The 18,709-nt window shown below is 42.6% G+C and overlaps 1 protein-coding gene across 1 annotated transcript in view; it reads right to left on the bottom strand.

Annotated features, from left to right (window-relative positions):
* LOC124606203 (pancreatic triacylglycerol lipase-like) overlaps positions 1-18,709 on the bottom strand; it is a 425,509-nt gene that overhangs the window by 24,402 nt on the left and 382,398 nt on the right. The window contains exon 7 of the mRNA XM_047138172.1: positions 15,210-15,404. Coding sequence (XP_046994128.1) covers positions 15,210-15,404 — 195 coding nt within the window. The remainder of the gene's footprint in view (positions 1-15,209; positions 15,405-18,709) is intronic.

The following is an 18,709-nucleotide window of genomic DNA, read 5'->3' as shown; positions in this document are numbered from 1 at the left end:
TTTCGACTTTGGGATTTTCTATGGAACCACATTTGCGGCAGCTGGCTTGAAACACGCAGGTGCTCATACGGGAGCTGTGGGAACGTGAATAGATCTCACGCTCAGAAAACCCAGCCAAAGAAACGATTCCGGTGAAAGCAGTCATATGAAACGAGGCACTACTCCGGAACTCCCTAATACGTCTGTTTTTCCGAGACAAAATTTATTAAGTCAATATTTGAAGACTTCCAAAATGCGGATGTTGCGATCACAGTTGCCTACTCATCATAAAAAGTCGTTCTGCTCATTGCTGAGCGGCGTGACCCCATCATCCAAGCGTCTCCATCCCGGATTGTTACCAGCTTTTCTTGCAGGCTACTCAAGAGGTAGACCGGAAACCTTTTTTGATATGATCCATTCACTTGTCACTGCTCCTTCCCTCGGTCTCTTGTCCTCGATCTTCCCTTCCATGATTATTTGCTCTAGATTGCCTCCATATCTTTTCACAATATGGCCAAAGAACTGGATAATTTTTTGTTTGACACGAGAATAAAGGCGCCTGGAAGTATTTAGTTGCTAAATAAAGGACACATCTGTTCTGCTTTCGGTGCATTTTGTGTGCAGCATCCAATGCCAGCACCAAATCCAAAATGCATCAATATGCGGTTTATCCCTGGACCAGAGGATCCATGCCTCGCAACGAAATAAGAAGACGGAGAGAAAGAGTGTTTGAAAGGCTCAACAGAGGAGCGAGATCTACGTTAGATAGTCTGACTGGGCCCCAGCGATGCTAACGAAGAGGTGACTCGGAGCCCCTTCTATGTGTATGGTAGGCTGTGAAGTTTGGATGGGATTTGTAATCCTTATCACATGTCCGGTAACTGGATGGATTTGAGGAGTGAGAATGCCCAGCCAGGGCATATCGCTTTCATAGGACCTTAAAGGACAACATTAACTGTTATCTTGCGTCAAGTTCTCCGTTTGTATGTCTAGTATTCTTGACCTCTGCTCCTTACTCCTAGTGATTATTGGAGTCCATGAACGTTCGCCAGGTCGTATATACCGGGTGCTTATAAATAAAGGACACCTAGTCACGGAGCTGCAATGTGGACTGTAATTATTGTATGGCAGCGAAACGTGGTAGATATGCTAATGCCTTAATGAGAAACCGATTTACGCTGGAAAAAATTAGTTCAGTTTTGGCCACCAGGTGCAAATCTGGCGCTGTAACTGTTTGTGTGATGGTATGACATTCGCGCTGTCATTTGACAAACCTTAATGTGAGTGAACAGTATGGCTGTCGAGAAGAGAGACCGTGCCCCGTCAGTGAAACTGCTGTATGGGAACGGCAGCATTACAGTGTAGCATAGAGAGAGTATCCCCGACAGCGAGGTCTAAGGAGCGGCCCAATGACATTAAACGGTTTCAAAGGAGGTCATAATGAAATATGGAAACACGGCTGAGCTATGTGTGGCCACTGTAAGAGGAAGGCGCCATATTCCGTCAGAAGTTATTGACGAGGTTGCTGATGTTGTAACTGACCATGCTGCATGTCATCTGGGTTGTGATCAGTGTTCGTGCAGTGTCACGAGAATTGTCCATCTCATGATCAACAGTACTGAATGTTTGCGGTCAATATTACAATGATAGCCGTACAAGATCCAAACGGTGTGGCAACTGAAACCTTATGACTCGCAGCAACGTTCTGAATTTGCTCTTCGTTTCCTGGCACGGCTCGAAGTTGATGACATGTGGCCGGACAATATTCTCTGGAGTGATGAGGCACATCTTGCAGTACAGGGAGCATTGAACACACACAACTGTTGAACCACGTGTTACGCAAACAGAACCACTAGAGTCGCCATAAACCAAAGTGTGGTATGGACTCGCAAGCATCTTTATTCTTGGTCCGTTCTTCTTTGAAGATAATGCACCTACAGTGCCTGTCAGGTGTACAGAAATGTCCGCAAGTTATCGAGGCCTTGCTACACAGCGTGTGGTTCCCGTTTTAAAAGAGCACGACTGTGTGGAAACCAGTTCTCAAGCAAGATAGTTAATAACAAAATCAACATAATGTCTTGCACACTTGTATAGCCCTGTCCGTCCACGTCCCGTTCCTAATTCATTACATATGGGGACATTTCTACACGTCTTTTAGCATTCACAGCTCCAGATTTGCACTTGGTGGTCAAAAGTGCAACTAATTTTTTCCAGAGTAAGTCGGTCCCGCAATAGCGCATCATCGCGTCAGCATATCCACCGAGTTTCACTGCCATAAGATAATATTAAAGCCCACAATGGACTTTCTCGAGTAGCTGCACCTTAATTGTAACCAGCCAGCTCTTGCAGGAGGGAGGTCGAATTCCGTAACAAACAATTTTCGTCAAGCTGAGACGTCTTGTCTGTCTGTCTGCAAGACAGGATATGAGTTCTGTTTGCGAAGTTCTTTCTTTTTCACTATGTGGGTGGAAGGGAGGGAGGGGGGGACAGCTGCAGCTGCTGTCCCCAGCCCCTTGCTCTGTGCGCGCCGCTGTTCAAGTCCCTAATAGTAAAAGGAAGAAAAGAAGAGCGCATTGTAATAGAAGTAGTCGTGAGTCTGGTGTGAAGATTTCCTGTGCTGGGAAGTCGATAAATGACGTCGTAAATTCGATTTAATTTATTATTCGCCTTCACATAAAGCTCCCGTCGTTTACGAGACACGGCTGTGGAGTTTCGTGTTAATCGGTAGGTGCCGGAAACTAATTGCTACGGCTATTCCGGCGTCCGTTTATAGCAGTCGCTCGGCCGACTCCCCGCAAATTTTCGCCATTAACTTTTAAGTTGGCGCTGATGGACGGCTGGAAACAAAGGTCGCATCGTGACATTTGACTTCCTCGTGGCCGGTGTACGTGCTATTTGTACAAGGCAGTTTGACTGACGGACGACCGCAATTTGCACAGTGTATCTCCCGCTCAATATGACCTCGCTCTGAAATTGATTGCGTGGCTGAACGTTAATAAAAGAAATACATTTCCTGTATAGGTCCGAGATCATTGAGAGTGAAACCATTTAGATTGCTTAATATATTTCTTTATTTATTACGACTGTTTGGCTACTGGCATTATCAGATCAATATTTAGAAACTGCAAAACAAGATTCAGTGTCTAAACTTTTAATACTGACACTGAACATTGTTTTGGAAATTGTAAGTTTTGATCTCATGGTGGCAGTAGCCGAAACGGTGTAAAGAACAAAGAAATATATTAAGCGATCAACGAGTGCCTAATAACTAGAAAACATCGTATTGAAGGGCGTTGGCACGTGCAGCGCTAGAAATTCGTCAGTACTAGGATTTTCGATGAGTCCTAAGCCCCCACCACTGTCAGGAACCCTGCAGTGAATATTGCCCAGTCCAAACATTGTATTATTCGCAAAGCGTATTGAAGGCCTGGTCAGGGTGTCAGCGGCAGAGTGTTTGCGCCCGATAAACAGAGAGCGGAGGCAGGAACACGGGTATAAGCGGTACGCTGTCAGGCGCTTCACGTCCATACGCCAGCACCCTGACCAGCACAACAATTAAACACTGACTGTACTTTGACAATACTCCTCGTATACTATGACAATATTTCTGCACAGTGTACGAATCCACGTTTGTCTGAATAAACCACTGGCCGCGTTATTTTTGATGCTTCATGTAGAACGCTCTTTTTAAAATCCATCTAGTCTCATTTGCATATATGACGACTAATCTATCTGACACCTTTTATATTCAACTCACTCATACAGAAGAATTTTTCTCTAAAGCCTGATTAAAATTAATTGTTAGCTGACATGTACCGCACTGGAGCAGGTTTCCTCCAATCAGAGCGCTCAACGTCACGCCAAAAGTTTTCGTCGTTGCCAGACTGCTGCAACATTTGGTCAGTGCACGTCGAATTAACTGTCTGGCATTCTTTCTTGATAGTTTGCAGGGCCGGGGAGAAGCCAAGACTTGGGGGTGTAGGATGTTTATCATATATTGGAAGATGAATAGCAGCTTGTAAGTACCTACAAAAATGTTCCAGTTTCAACCCTACGAAAACCTGGGTAATACTGACTTTTAAATCATTATCTTGAAGGAAAAAAAAGAGACATTCAGCTACACTATATTTTCCCCCCCTGAGAGCAAGGGGTATGGGCGTCCTTGTCATTGGTTGGTAATGCGACAGCTCGTGTAGCCAGTGTGAAGACTGTTTCAGGTAACCAATGAAAGCGGGAAATTATACTTGGCTTTTAATTTTGAAAATGAAATTTCACTGTGCCGAGTTTTCTCGTACAGATTAGCTACAATCACCGTGAACCAAGCTAGCGTGATTAATAGTTCTGCCGAAGATTGTTGACTTCTCGGATACATTGCACTCACGAGGGTATGGTTGTGTTTGGACATAAATTTAAATTGAGGGTTGCGAAATACGTCGTCTGCCGCAGTTAAGTTATGTATCACTTAAATCAGCTGTTGACAGAGCATCTCGAACTCTGGTCACACCTCACGGCCGCCGCTTCCAACTTTCCTCCGCTTTACACCACCTTCTAAGTAACAACAATTTTGAAGTGAGCCACCGTATTTGAGTGTCGCCTACAAACGAGTGATGTTCGACAGCCATTATGGCAACACTTTGCTGCAAGTGACTGACGTCAATTAACAGTTTTAATAAGACTATAGTTTCATTGCCAGCTTTTACGTAAAATTCCTTACTACAAGAAGTTCGAACTTGGTGTTTACTTGTAAGTATCGTTACACATGTTCCAAAACGCCGTGCATAACAACGAAAAAGGTGGGGTCAAGTGCTTTGGATAGCCCTTGGGCTAGGAGCCATTTGTAAAACCCACAGACGTACCGTCTTATTGTAATTATCCTGCAGTACATGGTCAAAGTTATAAAATTACACACTTCCTTCAGCTTTGGCAAAAGGAGCAAATCAGTTGGTTTTTTCTGCATTAGATGTGGTCTACGGTGCGTTTAAGGGGCTTACGAAGGTACCATTCAGTTCATGGCCAGTTCCTCAGAAAATCCGACAAAATCCATTTTCACCATATTTTGCCATCAGCAGTGGATATCTAAATAACTAACCGCAGCACATAGATCAAATTCTAACGATATATTCTCTAGGCATTTGTCTTGAAGCGCCACCTCCACGTTTTCAAAAAACCTTATCCATTATCGAAAAACATCACAAAAACATGGTTCTTGGATTCAAAAACCGAATCGCCGATTGTAAGACGGCTACGCACAGCAAAAGCCTGAAATTATTCCGCTATGTTCGTAAGATCCCAATCTGGAACAGCCTTGAAAATTTTCTGGATACTTTTACGCGTTTTAGAGATACAGAGGTTGAATGTTACTCTATTTGTTCACGTAAAATACCCACGTAACATCCGGTGTGAGGCGAAAAGTAGTTTAAAAGTGACTTAGCATTGAGAAATATGCTGTTAAATGTCTCCTTTATCATAAGAACATTTCTGGGGATCCCATGTTGTAGTACTGAAGCACATGCGAAATTTTTGTGCGCGTAAAATTAGTTTTGACTTCTTTCCATTTCACATAAGCAAATTACACAAATCTTATTGACCCTTGTAGTTATTTTCATATGAGTGACATGCTCTGCTGTAGCAGGGAGAAGAAGGGGACCGGTGGAAAAATATTCTTTTGGAGCTTAGAAAATGCGAATATGCTCCTGTTTAAAAGGCTCTGATTGGAATGTGGGGTACCAGCTGCCTTATTCTACCTTCCTCAGCTCCTTTATAAGATTTTTTCCAAATATTTTCCTCGTGTTCATTCAGATTGGCTCTTGAGTAATACTGATGATCTCAACAAGTTATATATATATATATATATTTCACCATGTGAACAACCATGCCCAGTCTTCCTAGAACCGAAATCAGCAGTCTCCAGTTAAACGACGCAGCAGCAGACTATAAACTGGATGACCGTATGAACAACGCAGTGCTTTCCTATCACGATCACGGAAATTATCTTGGAATGGCTGTTATAGAACACTGCCCCACAGGAATGTATTTCGTGAAGAGGTTCTTGGAAAATAGACCTCCGAAACAACCTTATCCAAAAATCTCTGCAGTACTAAACGGGGAGCATCACCAGATAGGCTTCGAACTTCTGCTCTCGGAATAATGATTTCTGCTGCCGAATATTGTGCTCCGGTGTGGTTGAACACCACTCACATAAATAGGATAGACACTCAGCTCAAGACCATCATGAGAAGCCTTTCCTAGAACATAAGCACTACTCTGCTGTACTAGCTTCTAAAGCACAGCCACACAGCCCCTCCTATGTTACGAAGACAGAAAGCCCAATGAAATAAGATTCCAAAATATTGAATAATCTTCAACTTTTATCCATGAATATATTCCCGGATTGACAACAAACCGACTCAGTTTCAGAAATCCACCCCCGCGACTGGCCCAATAGCATTTTGATAGCAACTTCACCACTGACAGCAAATGGTGTGAAACCTGGAGTGTGAATGCTCCATCTGAAGTACGAAATCTTGTTGACCCTCTGCAGAGGCCCGATGGCTTTTAACTGCCGCTGATTGAGTGGAAGAACATAAATCGCATCCAAACAGGACACGGAGTGTGTGTGTACAACCTGCAATAAGTGGATTAAGAACAGTCCGCAACAAGCTCTGACTTCGGAGGACCGAACCGGACCATCTGACACATTATCGATGAACGTTAACTGAGATCCCACCAGCGTGACTTCTTAATGGTTCAAATGGCTCTAAGCACTGTGGAACTTAACATCTAAGGTCATCAGTCCCCTAGACTTAGAACTACTTAAACCTAACTAACCTAAAGACATAACACACATCCATGCCCGAGGCAGGATTCGAACCTGCGACCTTAGCAGCAGCGCGGTTCCGGACTGAAGCGCCCAGAACCGCTTGACCGCAGCGGCCGGCACTTTTTCATGCCTTCACCGTATGTTTTGACAAGACAAGGAGACTCAGCACCATCATATACCAACTGTTTGTTGGTTTAATGCATCATTTACAATCACATCTTGTATTTTTTATTCTATTTGTGCAAAGATGTGTTCGTAAAGGCTGTGTATTGCTGTACTTGATAATGGCTTAGGACCGAAATCATGATAGTAATTTAAAATAAAAAAGTTGTACGGTCAAATGGTGGAAATATCATTGATACATTATTAAATGACTGTGGTCCAAACACTGAAAACATTATCACTGTCAAGGAACGTCCACTGCGGTGGCTGTGACACTTACGTCGTGTGGACTCTCCGTCTTCCTCGCCGCACACTGCTTCGTGAGACAACTGACGCCAAGAGACACCCTGGAAGACCTGCTTTGCGCTTTAAAGATTCCGTCAAGCTTGATATGAACGCATCTAACATTGACTGCGACAAATGAGAGAAGCTCGCCGAAGACCGCAGCAGATGAAGGAAACTCATCATCCATCAAGAATGGCAGTAAGTTCCACGGTGGTGTCTGGCTCAACAACTTAGCAGCGAAACTAGAATATAGACAAACCCCTCTGACGAACCAGTTTAAATCTCAGAAGCACCCCGCTCAACATCGTGTCTTAGCTGCTGTATAAAATCGACTTGCCCAACTTGAATACTTTGCGTGTGCGTTTCGACACATTTTCCTCGAGCAGCCTCGTTTCCTTCTCCTCCTCATCATCAATAAATTTTGTGATGTTAACAGAAAATCGTCGCGGCTTTCCACAAAGATTTCTCCATGATTGTTTTCATTGCGTGCACTGCGAGATAACAATGTGCACTACTCTGAACTGGAATGTGGCTCTGCTCAGTAACGTGAAGGAGTTAGTTTCCGGAAAGGCCGAGCCACGCTTCGGTTTGTCAGTTAATAACCACCGCTGGATCGTTGCAGTATGCATACATAGGTCACAAGGAAGGTAGCTGACGCTTGCCGAAAATCATTTAATGGGTACTTTAATTAAGTTGGAATCCAATGGATGCCTATGTGCGCAGCGACCGTTGAGTATTTAATTTCAAAGAAGGAAAGCAGTCAGTCGCAAAAATCCGTAATTTACTGCGGCAGATCTAGATTTCAACTATAACATAGTCATCATCCCTGCATTACCAAAGAGTGATAAAGGTCCCAATGTGTCTGAGCATAAACATATGACAAAATGACACTAGCCTTTACCTAGCATGTAAAGATGAGCATAGACACATGACAAAATAATGCTAGCCCTTATGTAGCATAGCGTCATTTTGTCATATGTTTATGCTCAGACACGTTGGAACTTATGTCACTCTTTGGTAATGCATCGATGTTGACTAAGTTATAGTCGAAATCTACATTTACTGCAATAAATTACGAATTTTTGCGACCTTCTTTAAGTTTATAAAACAGGTACTCCGTGCTTACAAAGCGAGGAAAGCTTCTGAGTTAAACGATTTTGGAAAACAGCAAATCAGCTTCTTGACACTATCGCGTCAACCATAACGACTCAGGAACGCAAAATTGCGAACCAATGAATATGCAGATTAGCTATTTGCTGAAGCAAACCCGCTTTTCATAAGACATCCACTCCTTACTAAGAATGAATAATGCGATTATTGCCTCTTCCTGTAAATAAATGGAACCCTCCCATTAATGAAGTTTTGATCTCAAGTAGACTAATAAGCAGTTTCGTTTAAATTTTACCCACTCAAAAAATAAGGCGCGCGGCAACGAGTTCGGCTCTGGATGAAGTGCTTCTTAATTAAATATCAATCAAATCGCCAACATGATGGGCTTCCGTTCTAAGAAGTGCTTCTCAAGAACTTCTGAGAAATCGGGACTCAAAGGCTTACGAGCCCGTCAGGCAACAGTCTAAGGTGGCAGACTAGAAGGCGGCCCGTACTGTATTCGAGTTACGTAATTTTATTTCCACTTTTTCTAACCTTACATCAAACACATGTAACATTTCAACGAATCATATCTCTTCGGTGTGGGACAATCATAATGATTATCACTGTGGAGCATTCGTGGCGAGATGAATCGAGGTGTAATAACGAATCATGATGAATCGATTCATTCATGGGAAAATGGGACAGATATCATACCGGAGTATACATGCTTTGAATAAAACAGAAGTGATTTCTGGCCTTCCACAAGGTAGTGTTACAGGCCCTCTGCTGTTTCTTATCTATATAAACGGTTTAGGAGACAATCTGTGCAGCCTTTTTGGGTTGTTTGCAGATAATTTTGTCGCTTACCAACTAGTAAAGTAATCATAAGATCAAAATAAATTGCAAAACGATTTAGAAAAGATTTGGCAGGCAAAGCGTGAAGTCATCCACATGAGTGATCAAAGGAATCCGTTAAACTTCGGTTACATGGTAAATCAGTCTAATCTAAAGGCCGTAAATTCAACTAAATACCTAGGAATTACAATTACGAACAATTTAAACTGGAAAGAACACAAATAAAATGTTGTGGGGAAGTCAAGCGAAAGACTGCCTTTTATTGGCAGAATACTTAGAAAATGTGACAGGTCTACTAAGCAGACTGCCTACGTTACGCTTGTCCGTCCTCTTTTGGAGTACGGCTGCGCGGTCTGGGGTCCTTACCAGATAGGATTAACGGAGTACATCGAGGAGGGTAGCACGTTTTATACTATCGCGAAATACGAGAGAGAGTGTTACGGACATGATACAGTATTTTAGGTGAACATCATTAAAACAAAAGCGTTTTTCGTTGCGAAGGAACCTTCTCACGAAAGCTCAATCACCAACTTTCTCCTCTGAATGCGAAAATATTTTGTTGACACCAGCCTACATCGGGAGGAATGATCATCATAATAAAATAAGGGAAATCAAAGCTCGCACGGAAAGATATACAGCAGGTGTTCGTTTATTGCGCGCGCTGCTCGAGAATGCAATAATAGTGAATTATTGTGAAGATAGTTCGAGAAACCCTCTACCAGGCAATTAAATATGATTTTCAGAGTATCCATGAAGATGCAAATGTAGTATGTACACTCTATTTGCGACACAGAATATGTTATAAAGTCCTGTGACCACAATGAGTGGTGTAAGGCAAGGAAATTCACTATTCAGCCTTATGTTAACATAGTCTTCCTAAGGGTTTTAAGAGATGCAGGAACCTATACAAGGTGTAGTATCCTGTATAAATCATATTAGCAGCTGGCACACGCAGATGATATTAACATAACTGCAAGACTGCCAAGAACAATAAAGGTAGCCTTCACAATCCTTAAAAGAGCAGTTATGTAGATGAATACACAAATAAAAAGAAAACTTTTACGAATGTAACTAAGAGATGTTATCCCAATGAATCCCTATTCGTAGAAATTGATTCATTGACATTTTGCATAGTTTCACTAACTAGAAAGATGTCAGCTCGAAATCCAAGATTGTCCGCTAACAGGGGCTACCACGGCCTCAGTAAACCTTATAAATGTCAGTTGCTGTTCAGGAAAATTAGAATTATGATGTACAAAGTTTTGGTGAGGCCGCAGCTAATATACTGTCCTGTATCCTGGACACTAACGAAATTCGATTTGAAAGACATATCTTGAGAGAAAAATCGGACCAATTGAAGAAAATTATATCTGAGGATGACATTCAACTATGAATTATACAGGGTGTCCCAGGGGAATGGCCAATATTCAGGGATGTGACAGAAAAAAGGCTAGTGGCCATGGCCTAAAACGCATACATTAAGAGCTATGAGCATTTGTTCATTAGAAGAGATGTGCTTCACATTAGCGAAGATGAACAAGTACTCATACCTCTTAAGGTCTGCATTTTAGAGCACATTCTTACTAGACAATTTTGTCTTGTTTTGGTCCACACTGTCCGTTATTAAAATACGGAAAGCAAAAAACTTACAGCGAAAAGAGATTTGTTTCACAGTATCGAAGATAAAAAAGTTCTCTCAGCTCTCCAGGTATGCGTGTTGGAACCCATGTTTACTCGACTTTTATGCTTCTGATGATCGATCCTGTCGTATCCCTGAATATTGACCATTCCTTCTCGGATACATTGTACAATTAAGTGCATGAAGGAACCAGGTCGGTTGTAATATAAAGACTAAAATGAGACGATGCTTTAGACAGGACAGAAGGAGCATTATAATTCAGAAGTCGAGGATATCGGCACTAAACAGGAAAGAATGGAATAGTCTGACAAAGAACAACTAAGTTACCAAGCCATGTTGTGCCACCGATAATGATGATGGATGACTAAATGTTCATTTCGTTACGATTCCTGAGTAAACCTGGCCACGAATGTACCACATTATTATTATTATTATTGATGCTTGCCGAAGAAACATGAGTCACTTTATTCTACATGATTAGAGAACACAGAAAATTGTGTAACTCGAATGTAGCACATCTGTATCTGCATCTACGTACATACTTCGCAAGGCACCGCTTGGTGCATGGTGGAGGTTACCTTGTACCGCTACCAGTCATTTCATTTCCTGTTCCATTCGCAAATAAAGAGAGGGGAAAACACTGCCTATATGGCTGCCCGTAATTTATCTACACCTAACTTCTTGGTTCTCACGCGAAATGGGCGTCGGTGGCGGTAGAATCGTTCCAAAAGTCACCCTCAAATTTTCTCAATATTTCCTCGCGAGGAGAAAGTCGCCTTGCCTCCAGAGATTCCCTTTTGAGTCCATGAAGCATCACCATAATAGTTGTGTGCTGATCGAATCTATCTAGCAGCACGCCTCTGAACTGCTTCGACGTCTTCCTTTAATCCGACCCGGTGAGGATTCCACAAGCTCGAGCAGTACTCAAGAACGGGTCGCAGTAGTATTCTGTAGGCAGTTTCCTTTATAGATGCGCTACACTTTAGTAAAACACTCCCAATAAACTTAAGTCGACCATTGAACTTGCCTACTACCGTTCTTAAGTGCTCGTTCCATTTCATGCAGCTTTGTAACGTCATGCCTGCACATTAATCGACCCGACTGCGTCAAGCAGCGCACTATTGATGCTGTATTCGTATGATATAGGACTTTTCTTGCGTACTCATCTGTATTAACTTACAATTTCCTGCATTTATACAAAACTGCCATTCTTTACACAAACTAGAAATTCTGTCTGTCACCTTGTATTGTCCTACAGCCACGTAACAACGACACTTTCCGTTCACCACAGAATCATCATAAACCAGCAACAAATTTCTGCTACTCTGTCTTTCAATGATTTACGTGTACACAAAATAGGAGTGATCCTATCACACTTCCCCGGAGCACTCCTGATGATATCCTTATCTTTGATGAACGTTTTCTGTGAGGGCAACGCACTGCGTTCTTTTGCTTAAGAAATCTTCGAGCCACTCACATAACTGGAACATAATCTGTCATGTTCGGGTCTTCGTTAATAGTCTGCTGTGCGGCGCAGTGTCAAGCGCTTTCCGAAGATCTAGGAATATTGACTCTTCCTGTTGCCTTCCGTCGTGGTTTTCAGGATATCCATTATGTGACAAAGGCACAAGCTGAGTTTCGCACGAGCGATGCTTTCTACACCCCTGCTGCGTTCTCCGAAAAGCTTGAGGAATGCATCGTATTAGAGCTGCCTTTGTTACAGCTACAGAGGGAAATGCGTGACCTCAAACACTCAGCAGCGCACAAAAATGTGCTTAGAATATAAATTGCGCATCACAAAAGTAGTGGTACTAGCCACTCGAATGTAAAACTGCGGCTCTTACCACGAGAGACATTTGAAGATCACCTATTCAAGGGCTAAGAGAGGAACGTGGTAACTCGGAGAAACAAAACTTCGGAATAATAGGAACAAAATGACACGTTTTGCAAAGTCATAACTGTCTACCCACAGTGTTTGAGCAACAAACTTTTTCTGCACACCTTTTCAGTGGAAGTACGGGTTTGAGATTTTCAAAAATCAAATGGCTCTGAGCACTATGGGACTTAACACCTGACGTCATAAGTCGCCTAGACTTAGAACTACTTAAACCTAACCAACCTAAGGACATCACGCACATCCAAGCCCGAGGCAGGATTCGAACCTGCGACCGTAGCAGCAGCGCGATTCCGGACTGAAGCGCCTAGAACCGCTCGGCCACCGCGGCCGACGTTTGGGATTTTAATTAAGGAATCTAAGCAAAGTGAAACAGAAAAATATACACATCTGACTAAGCAATTTTTTTCACATTCATTATCGCTTCTGCATTCAAGCAGTCCAGTATCAAACACCACACTAATTACATTTTCAAACGATGATATTGGTACGTCAGTGTCATAATCTGCATTTTGCCAAGAATATTGGAACACGGGGCTGTACTTCGGTGCAGGAAGTTGATTGTAAAGCACAAAATTAATTCTGATGATGAAATTACGATTTTGTAGCTTTTTGTTTGGGGTATTTCAGTTTGTCATCACACAAAATCAACGATCCTTCTCGTGTAAAGTTTATACCGCCTTAAGAAGTAGGCATCAAGAAGTTGGCAATATTTTGTTGTTTTCGGAGTGTTTTCAGCAATATTTTATCCATATTTTGCTGCTTCATCTTACCAAAGTTTCTCTCGTTAGACTTTGTATACGCGATCATTGAAATGTCTCTCGTGGCGACAGACTAGAAGTCGGCCCATACTGCATTCGAGTTACTTACTTTTTCTAACCCTATGTCAAGCACATGTATTTCTTCGGAAAGGAACAATAATAATTATTATCACTATGGAGCATTCGTGGCGAGGTGTAATCGAAGAATAATAGCGAATCGTGATGAAATAAACATTTATTTATCGATTCATTCATGGTCATATAGCACAGACATCATACCGTAATATGCATGCTTTGAATAATGTACACTGTATTTGCGACACAGAATATGTTGTAACACTGGAATAAGACAAGGAAATTCACTATCCAGCCTTCTGTTTAACATGGACTTGCTAAAGGTTTCAAGAGATGGAGGCATCAATCAATACAAGGTGTACTATCCTGAAAAAACAGATTACTCGTATCTGCTGGCACACGCATATGATTTTAACATCATTGTAGGACTGTCGAGAGCAATAAAAGAAGCCTTCACAACGCTTAAAAGAGCAGGTATATAGATGAACACACAAATAAAAGGGGAAATTATAAGGCTGTAACTAAGGAACATTATTCCAATGAGCCCCTATTCGTAGAAATCTGTTCATCCAAGTGTGAAGACGCGCAGTTTTGTATGCGAATGGTTGGTACCGCAGCTCTTTTTTTTTTTTTTGAGCTAGTTGTACCCCAAGCACATTTTCATGCGGTACTGAGCGTTCGAAGTGACGCACTTCCCTTGTATGTACTAGTGAATGGTGTGTGCTAAAGTTTGACCAGGGTAGCTCCAGAAAATAGATGGTAGTTGCCAACCGCAAAGTGGTTGTATATGCTTTGTATTGTATCTTACATTGTATTTTTTTACGAATTTCGTGGGGAAATCTATGCTAACTGCACAGATCCCCCCACAAAATTCTGGTCCAGGGGACCAGGAGGTTATGAAAGGTATGTGCTTGAGGTTTGATCAGGGTAGTTCCAGAAAATAGTCGGTAGCTGCCAACCGCAAGGTGGAACGAGTCTTTGATGGTTAAGAGAGCTGGGCGCGCGCAATAAAAAAACCGAGGAGTCCTAGCTAGGTGCCTGGAGGAAGCAGACGTGAGGTAGGTCGCGTTCGCTGCCCCAGACCAAACCTTAGCACGTAAATGAGAGAAGATATATAATGATTTCAAATTGGTTTTGTTAGATAATATTCAGTGTTAGGATTTGTATGTCCAAGGTTTGACACAGTAAGCGTTTGGTAAAATTTTGTAAGAGTGTTTCGTGCTATGGTAGGTTTTGTGTATGACTTAAAATTTTTACAATTTATATATATTGAGATCAACATTGTGTTTCTAACAGCCTGAATCAAAATCCAAATTCTTTAATTGAATTGAATATGAAAATGAGTAGTAGAGTAAAGTTACCCACCAATGAAAGAACCAAGTAAACATCAGGGCCAAAAGTTAGTTTTCCAGTACCATCTTAATGCCATTGCACAAACGGCATTGTTCTCTTAAATTTTATTGCTGAGTCAAATACATGTTGTATTTCTGGCAAAATGGAGGAGTGCAAGAAAGAAGTTCACAGACGCAGTCAGATGCAGGTTTGCTGAATAATTAATTTAGAACAATCTTATCAATGATACTTTCACTAGAAACGAGCGAAATTTGATCATAGTCAGTGACCCTATGTACGTGCGAGGCTACTTACGAGGGAAGTTCTCGCGGACGCAGGCCGGCTGCGGGGAGACGCCGCCGTTGGGGTAGAAGTCGAGGTGGCCCAGCGGCTCCGCGAAGGCGGCGATGCCGCCCGCCGTGTGCAGCACCACCACCAGCTCGGCGTCGGCCGAGTCCAGCCGCTGCTGCAGGGGCCGCGAGTCGAACAGCGGCTTGGCCGGGTCCAGCGCTGCAACATGGGGCGCGCCTCACAACACTGTGCGCCGCGGGCACGCTGGCCCGCAGGGGCCGCCGCGCTCACTGCTCCCGTGTGGGCCGTATGTTGGCACCCACACATCACACTCGTGCATGCCATAGCCGTCCTTTGCGCTCGGACAAAGCAGGACAATGAAACGTCTACTGTCAATAGCACTAGCAGCACTAGTTACCTACGAAGGGTGGAGAAAAAATGTAGTGTCGCCCAAAGAACGAGGTCACATGATAAAGTTGGTACCTCATGACTGAACCACAACCAAGGCAGATCACTTCTTTGAACGCAGAAACGAACGAGAGACGTCGGCGTATACTGCCCTTAAGAACTCTGCCTGAAGGAAACTACCCGAAGAAGGCGAGGAGCACAGGAGATCATATGGATATGTGGCCGGAAATGCGTTCCAAAGGAGGTTGTAACCTCCCCCTCACTTATCGACCTTAATGACAGTGAAAAATTAAACCGCATGTACCTAATGGAAATTTGGGAAAAAGCAATCGTCACCGAAGTTAATCTGTCGGTAAAGAGGGAGGAAAGGGTTACATCTAAATGAAACGAAAAATACAAATGAAACTGGTGGAAATTAATTTTGAAAAGGGGTAAAGTTAATGAAGAAAGTAAATGTGCGGCCGTTACGTTAACAATTAACTAGCGGTAATTAGATATTTCAGATTTGGGGGAAATTACGGTCGCCAGTCCTAAGGACAATTACTATAGTAACTGAAAAAGAAAGGTAATTACACATATAATTAGCACTAGAAGCGTGGCAACTGAAGGTTGACACGTGTAGTGTGAAAACTGAAAGTTTGTCAGAAGTAATAACTTTCGCTGCACTCTGACTTAATTTAGCAAAATAATTAATAAAACTGGAAAACTGAAAGTTAATTTAGTGACTGAAATTAATAAGAAGCTTTCTTTCTTAAGCACATCGAAATTCAGTAAAATACGGTTAGTCTTGGACTACCTCAACAATCATTTCAAAAGCTACTTGAATCTACGCAATTTAGAAATAAGAGATTTAGCTTTGAACTTGAATTAAATTATTCTGAACAATTAACAATAGTAAGATTTAGTACGTACCAAGCTGAGCTGCAGTCACAGGTAAGCTAAAATACGGTAACTAAACTCGCACTCTTAATTTGTGCTTGCGTAATCTAAATATTGCAGCCAGCTATGAATACTTAAACTGAACTTTGAAATTAAAGCAGTGAAATGGAATGATTGTACTTTAATGCTGACATCTGAATTTCAACGACACTCGGGTTGATTTCGGAAAAGGAAGGGACCCTGCTTGGTAATGCAATTGGGACAATGAGCAACAAAGGTTCATGCTAAGTTGCTGTAATTTTGCGAGGCAAATGGAACAATTTGAAAAGCTGAGGTCTGCCATACAGTTCTAATACTTTACGTGCTTCCAGTCTTCCTTGTTGGTTGATTGAAGGTTTGAAGCCGTCGATCGAGGAGGTGGCGACAGTGACTCATTGTCGGCCGTCGCTGTTGCAGAAGCTGGATGTTGGCGCGCCTTCTTCTCAACACGCTCACCAGACGAAACGGGCTCTTGATGTGCGCCAGCTAATGCTTCCCGTCCGCGACACCATGTCAGAAACTATTATCGCAAGTCGAGCGCAATTACAAGGGCCGTTCAGAAAGTAAGCTCCGATCGGTCGCGAAATGGAAACGACTATGAAAATCCGATAAAGCTTTGCACAGATGTGTTGGGTAGTGTCTCTAGTATAACCCCAGTTAGCATCACGTCGCTCTTCTCATTTCTGAGCTCGCAGTGAGTGCGTAAAGATGTCTAGAAAATAGTGTCTGCCGCCAAGTACGAGGGCCTGGTGAGAAATTTCGCCTGAAGCTATGCAGCTAACATTACATAACTGTCGTGCTGTTTCTTCTTCAAGACAATTCTCAGCCGCATTCTGCAGGGGCAATGAAGATGCTCCTGCATCGTTTTCAAATGGAAATGTGAGATTACCCACAATACAGTCCGCAATTGTCTCCCCCTGAGTTTCATCTCTGGCCACATGAACCGCTGTCTTTGAAGACAACATTTTGACACAGACAACGAGGTGTAGGCCAGCGTGGAGAATTGGCGGAAATCACTGGCTGCTGCCTTCTATGATGAGGCTATTGAAAAGTTGGTACAACACTATGACAAAAGTCTAAGTCAGAACGGCGACTACGTAGAGAAGTAGCTGAAAGGTGTAGCTAATTGTTACAAGTAAAACATTTCTGATGTTCACTGTGGTTTAAATTTGGCAATCAATCGGAGCTTACTTTCTGAACAGGCCTCGTACATGCTGCCAAACCCCGAAAGCGCGGCAACCCGCGGGAGCTACACACAACACACCTGCTCCACTCGCTACTCCCGCCAGACTCCTCTGCTCTGCCCGCGCTCCACGCGGCAGAGTTAACACTACCAAAGATCCTACACACTTTGATTCTTCACACGACCCATCGATGTAATCGTTCGATAGCAGTTTTCCCTAGGCAAGACCCAGCGTAAAAATACAAATAATATTTACGAAACAAACCAATTATACATCGACATAAGTGCATAAATATATATATATACAAACAGTAAAACAATTACAATATATAAAGAGACAGAAATGTCATATCTTGAGGTAACAAAACAAGGAAAAAAATAATAGTACAATAGATGGAAATAGGAGGATATGCATTTCCGGCGCTACAAGGTGAAGATGGAAATAAAGAGCTTTGACTGTGTAGTTTTCAATGACTGAAAGTACAGACGAGCTCTCACCAGGCAAAAGGTGCTGTTCTGTCCGTACCAGTGTTTTGGCGGTACGGCGGGAGAGGAACCTCAGCACATCTACATCTACATCTACATCGATACTCTACAGATCACATGTAACTGACAGGCAGAGGGTTCATCGAACCATCTTCATAACTCTCTATTATTCCAATCTCGTATAGCGCGTGGAAGGAACGAACACCTATATCTTTCCGTATGAGCTCTGACTTCCCTTATTTTAACATGGTGATCGTTTCTCTCTGCGTAGGTTGGTGTACAAAAAATATTTTCGCATTCGGAGGAGAAAGTTGGTGATTGGAATATCGTGAGAAGGTTTCGCCGCAAAGAAAAATGCCAAACCCTGTATATTTTCAGTGACGCTCTCTTCCCTATTCGCGATAATACAAAACGTGCTGCACTTCTTTGAACTTTTTCGGTGTACTCCGTCAATCCTATGTGGTAATCATCCCTGTCCGCACAGCAGTATTCTAAAAGAGGACTGACAAGCGGTGTAGGCAGTCTCCTT

The sequence above is a fragment of the Schistocerca americana genome, chromosome 3, assembly GCF_021461395.2.
Source record: "Schistocerca americana isolate TAMUIC-IGC-003095 chromosome 3, iqSchAmer2.1, whole genome shotgun sequence".
Classification (NCBI taxonomy): Eukaryota; Metazoa; Arthropoda; class Insecta; order Orthoptera; family Acrididae; genus Schistocerca; species Schistocerca americana.
This window is presented reverse-complemented; position numbering and strand designations above follow the sequence as displayed.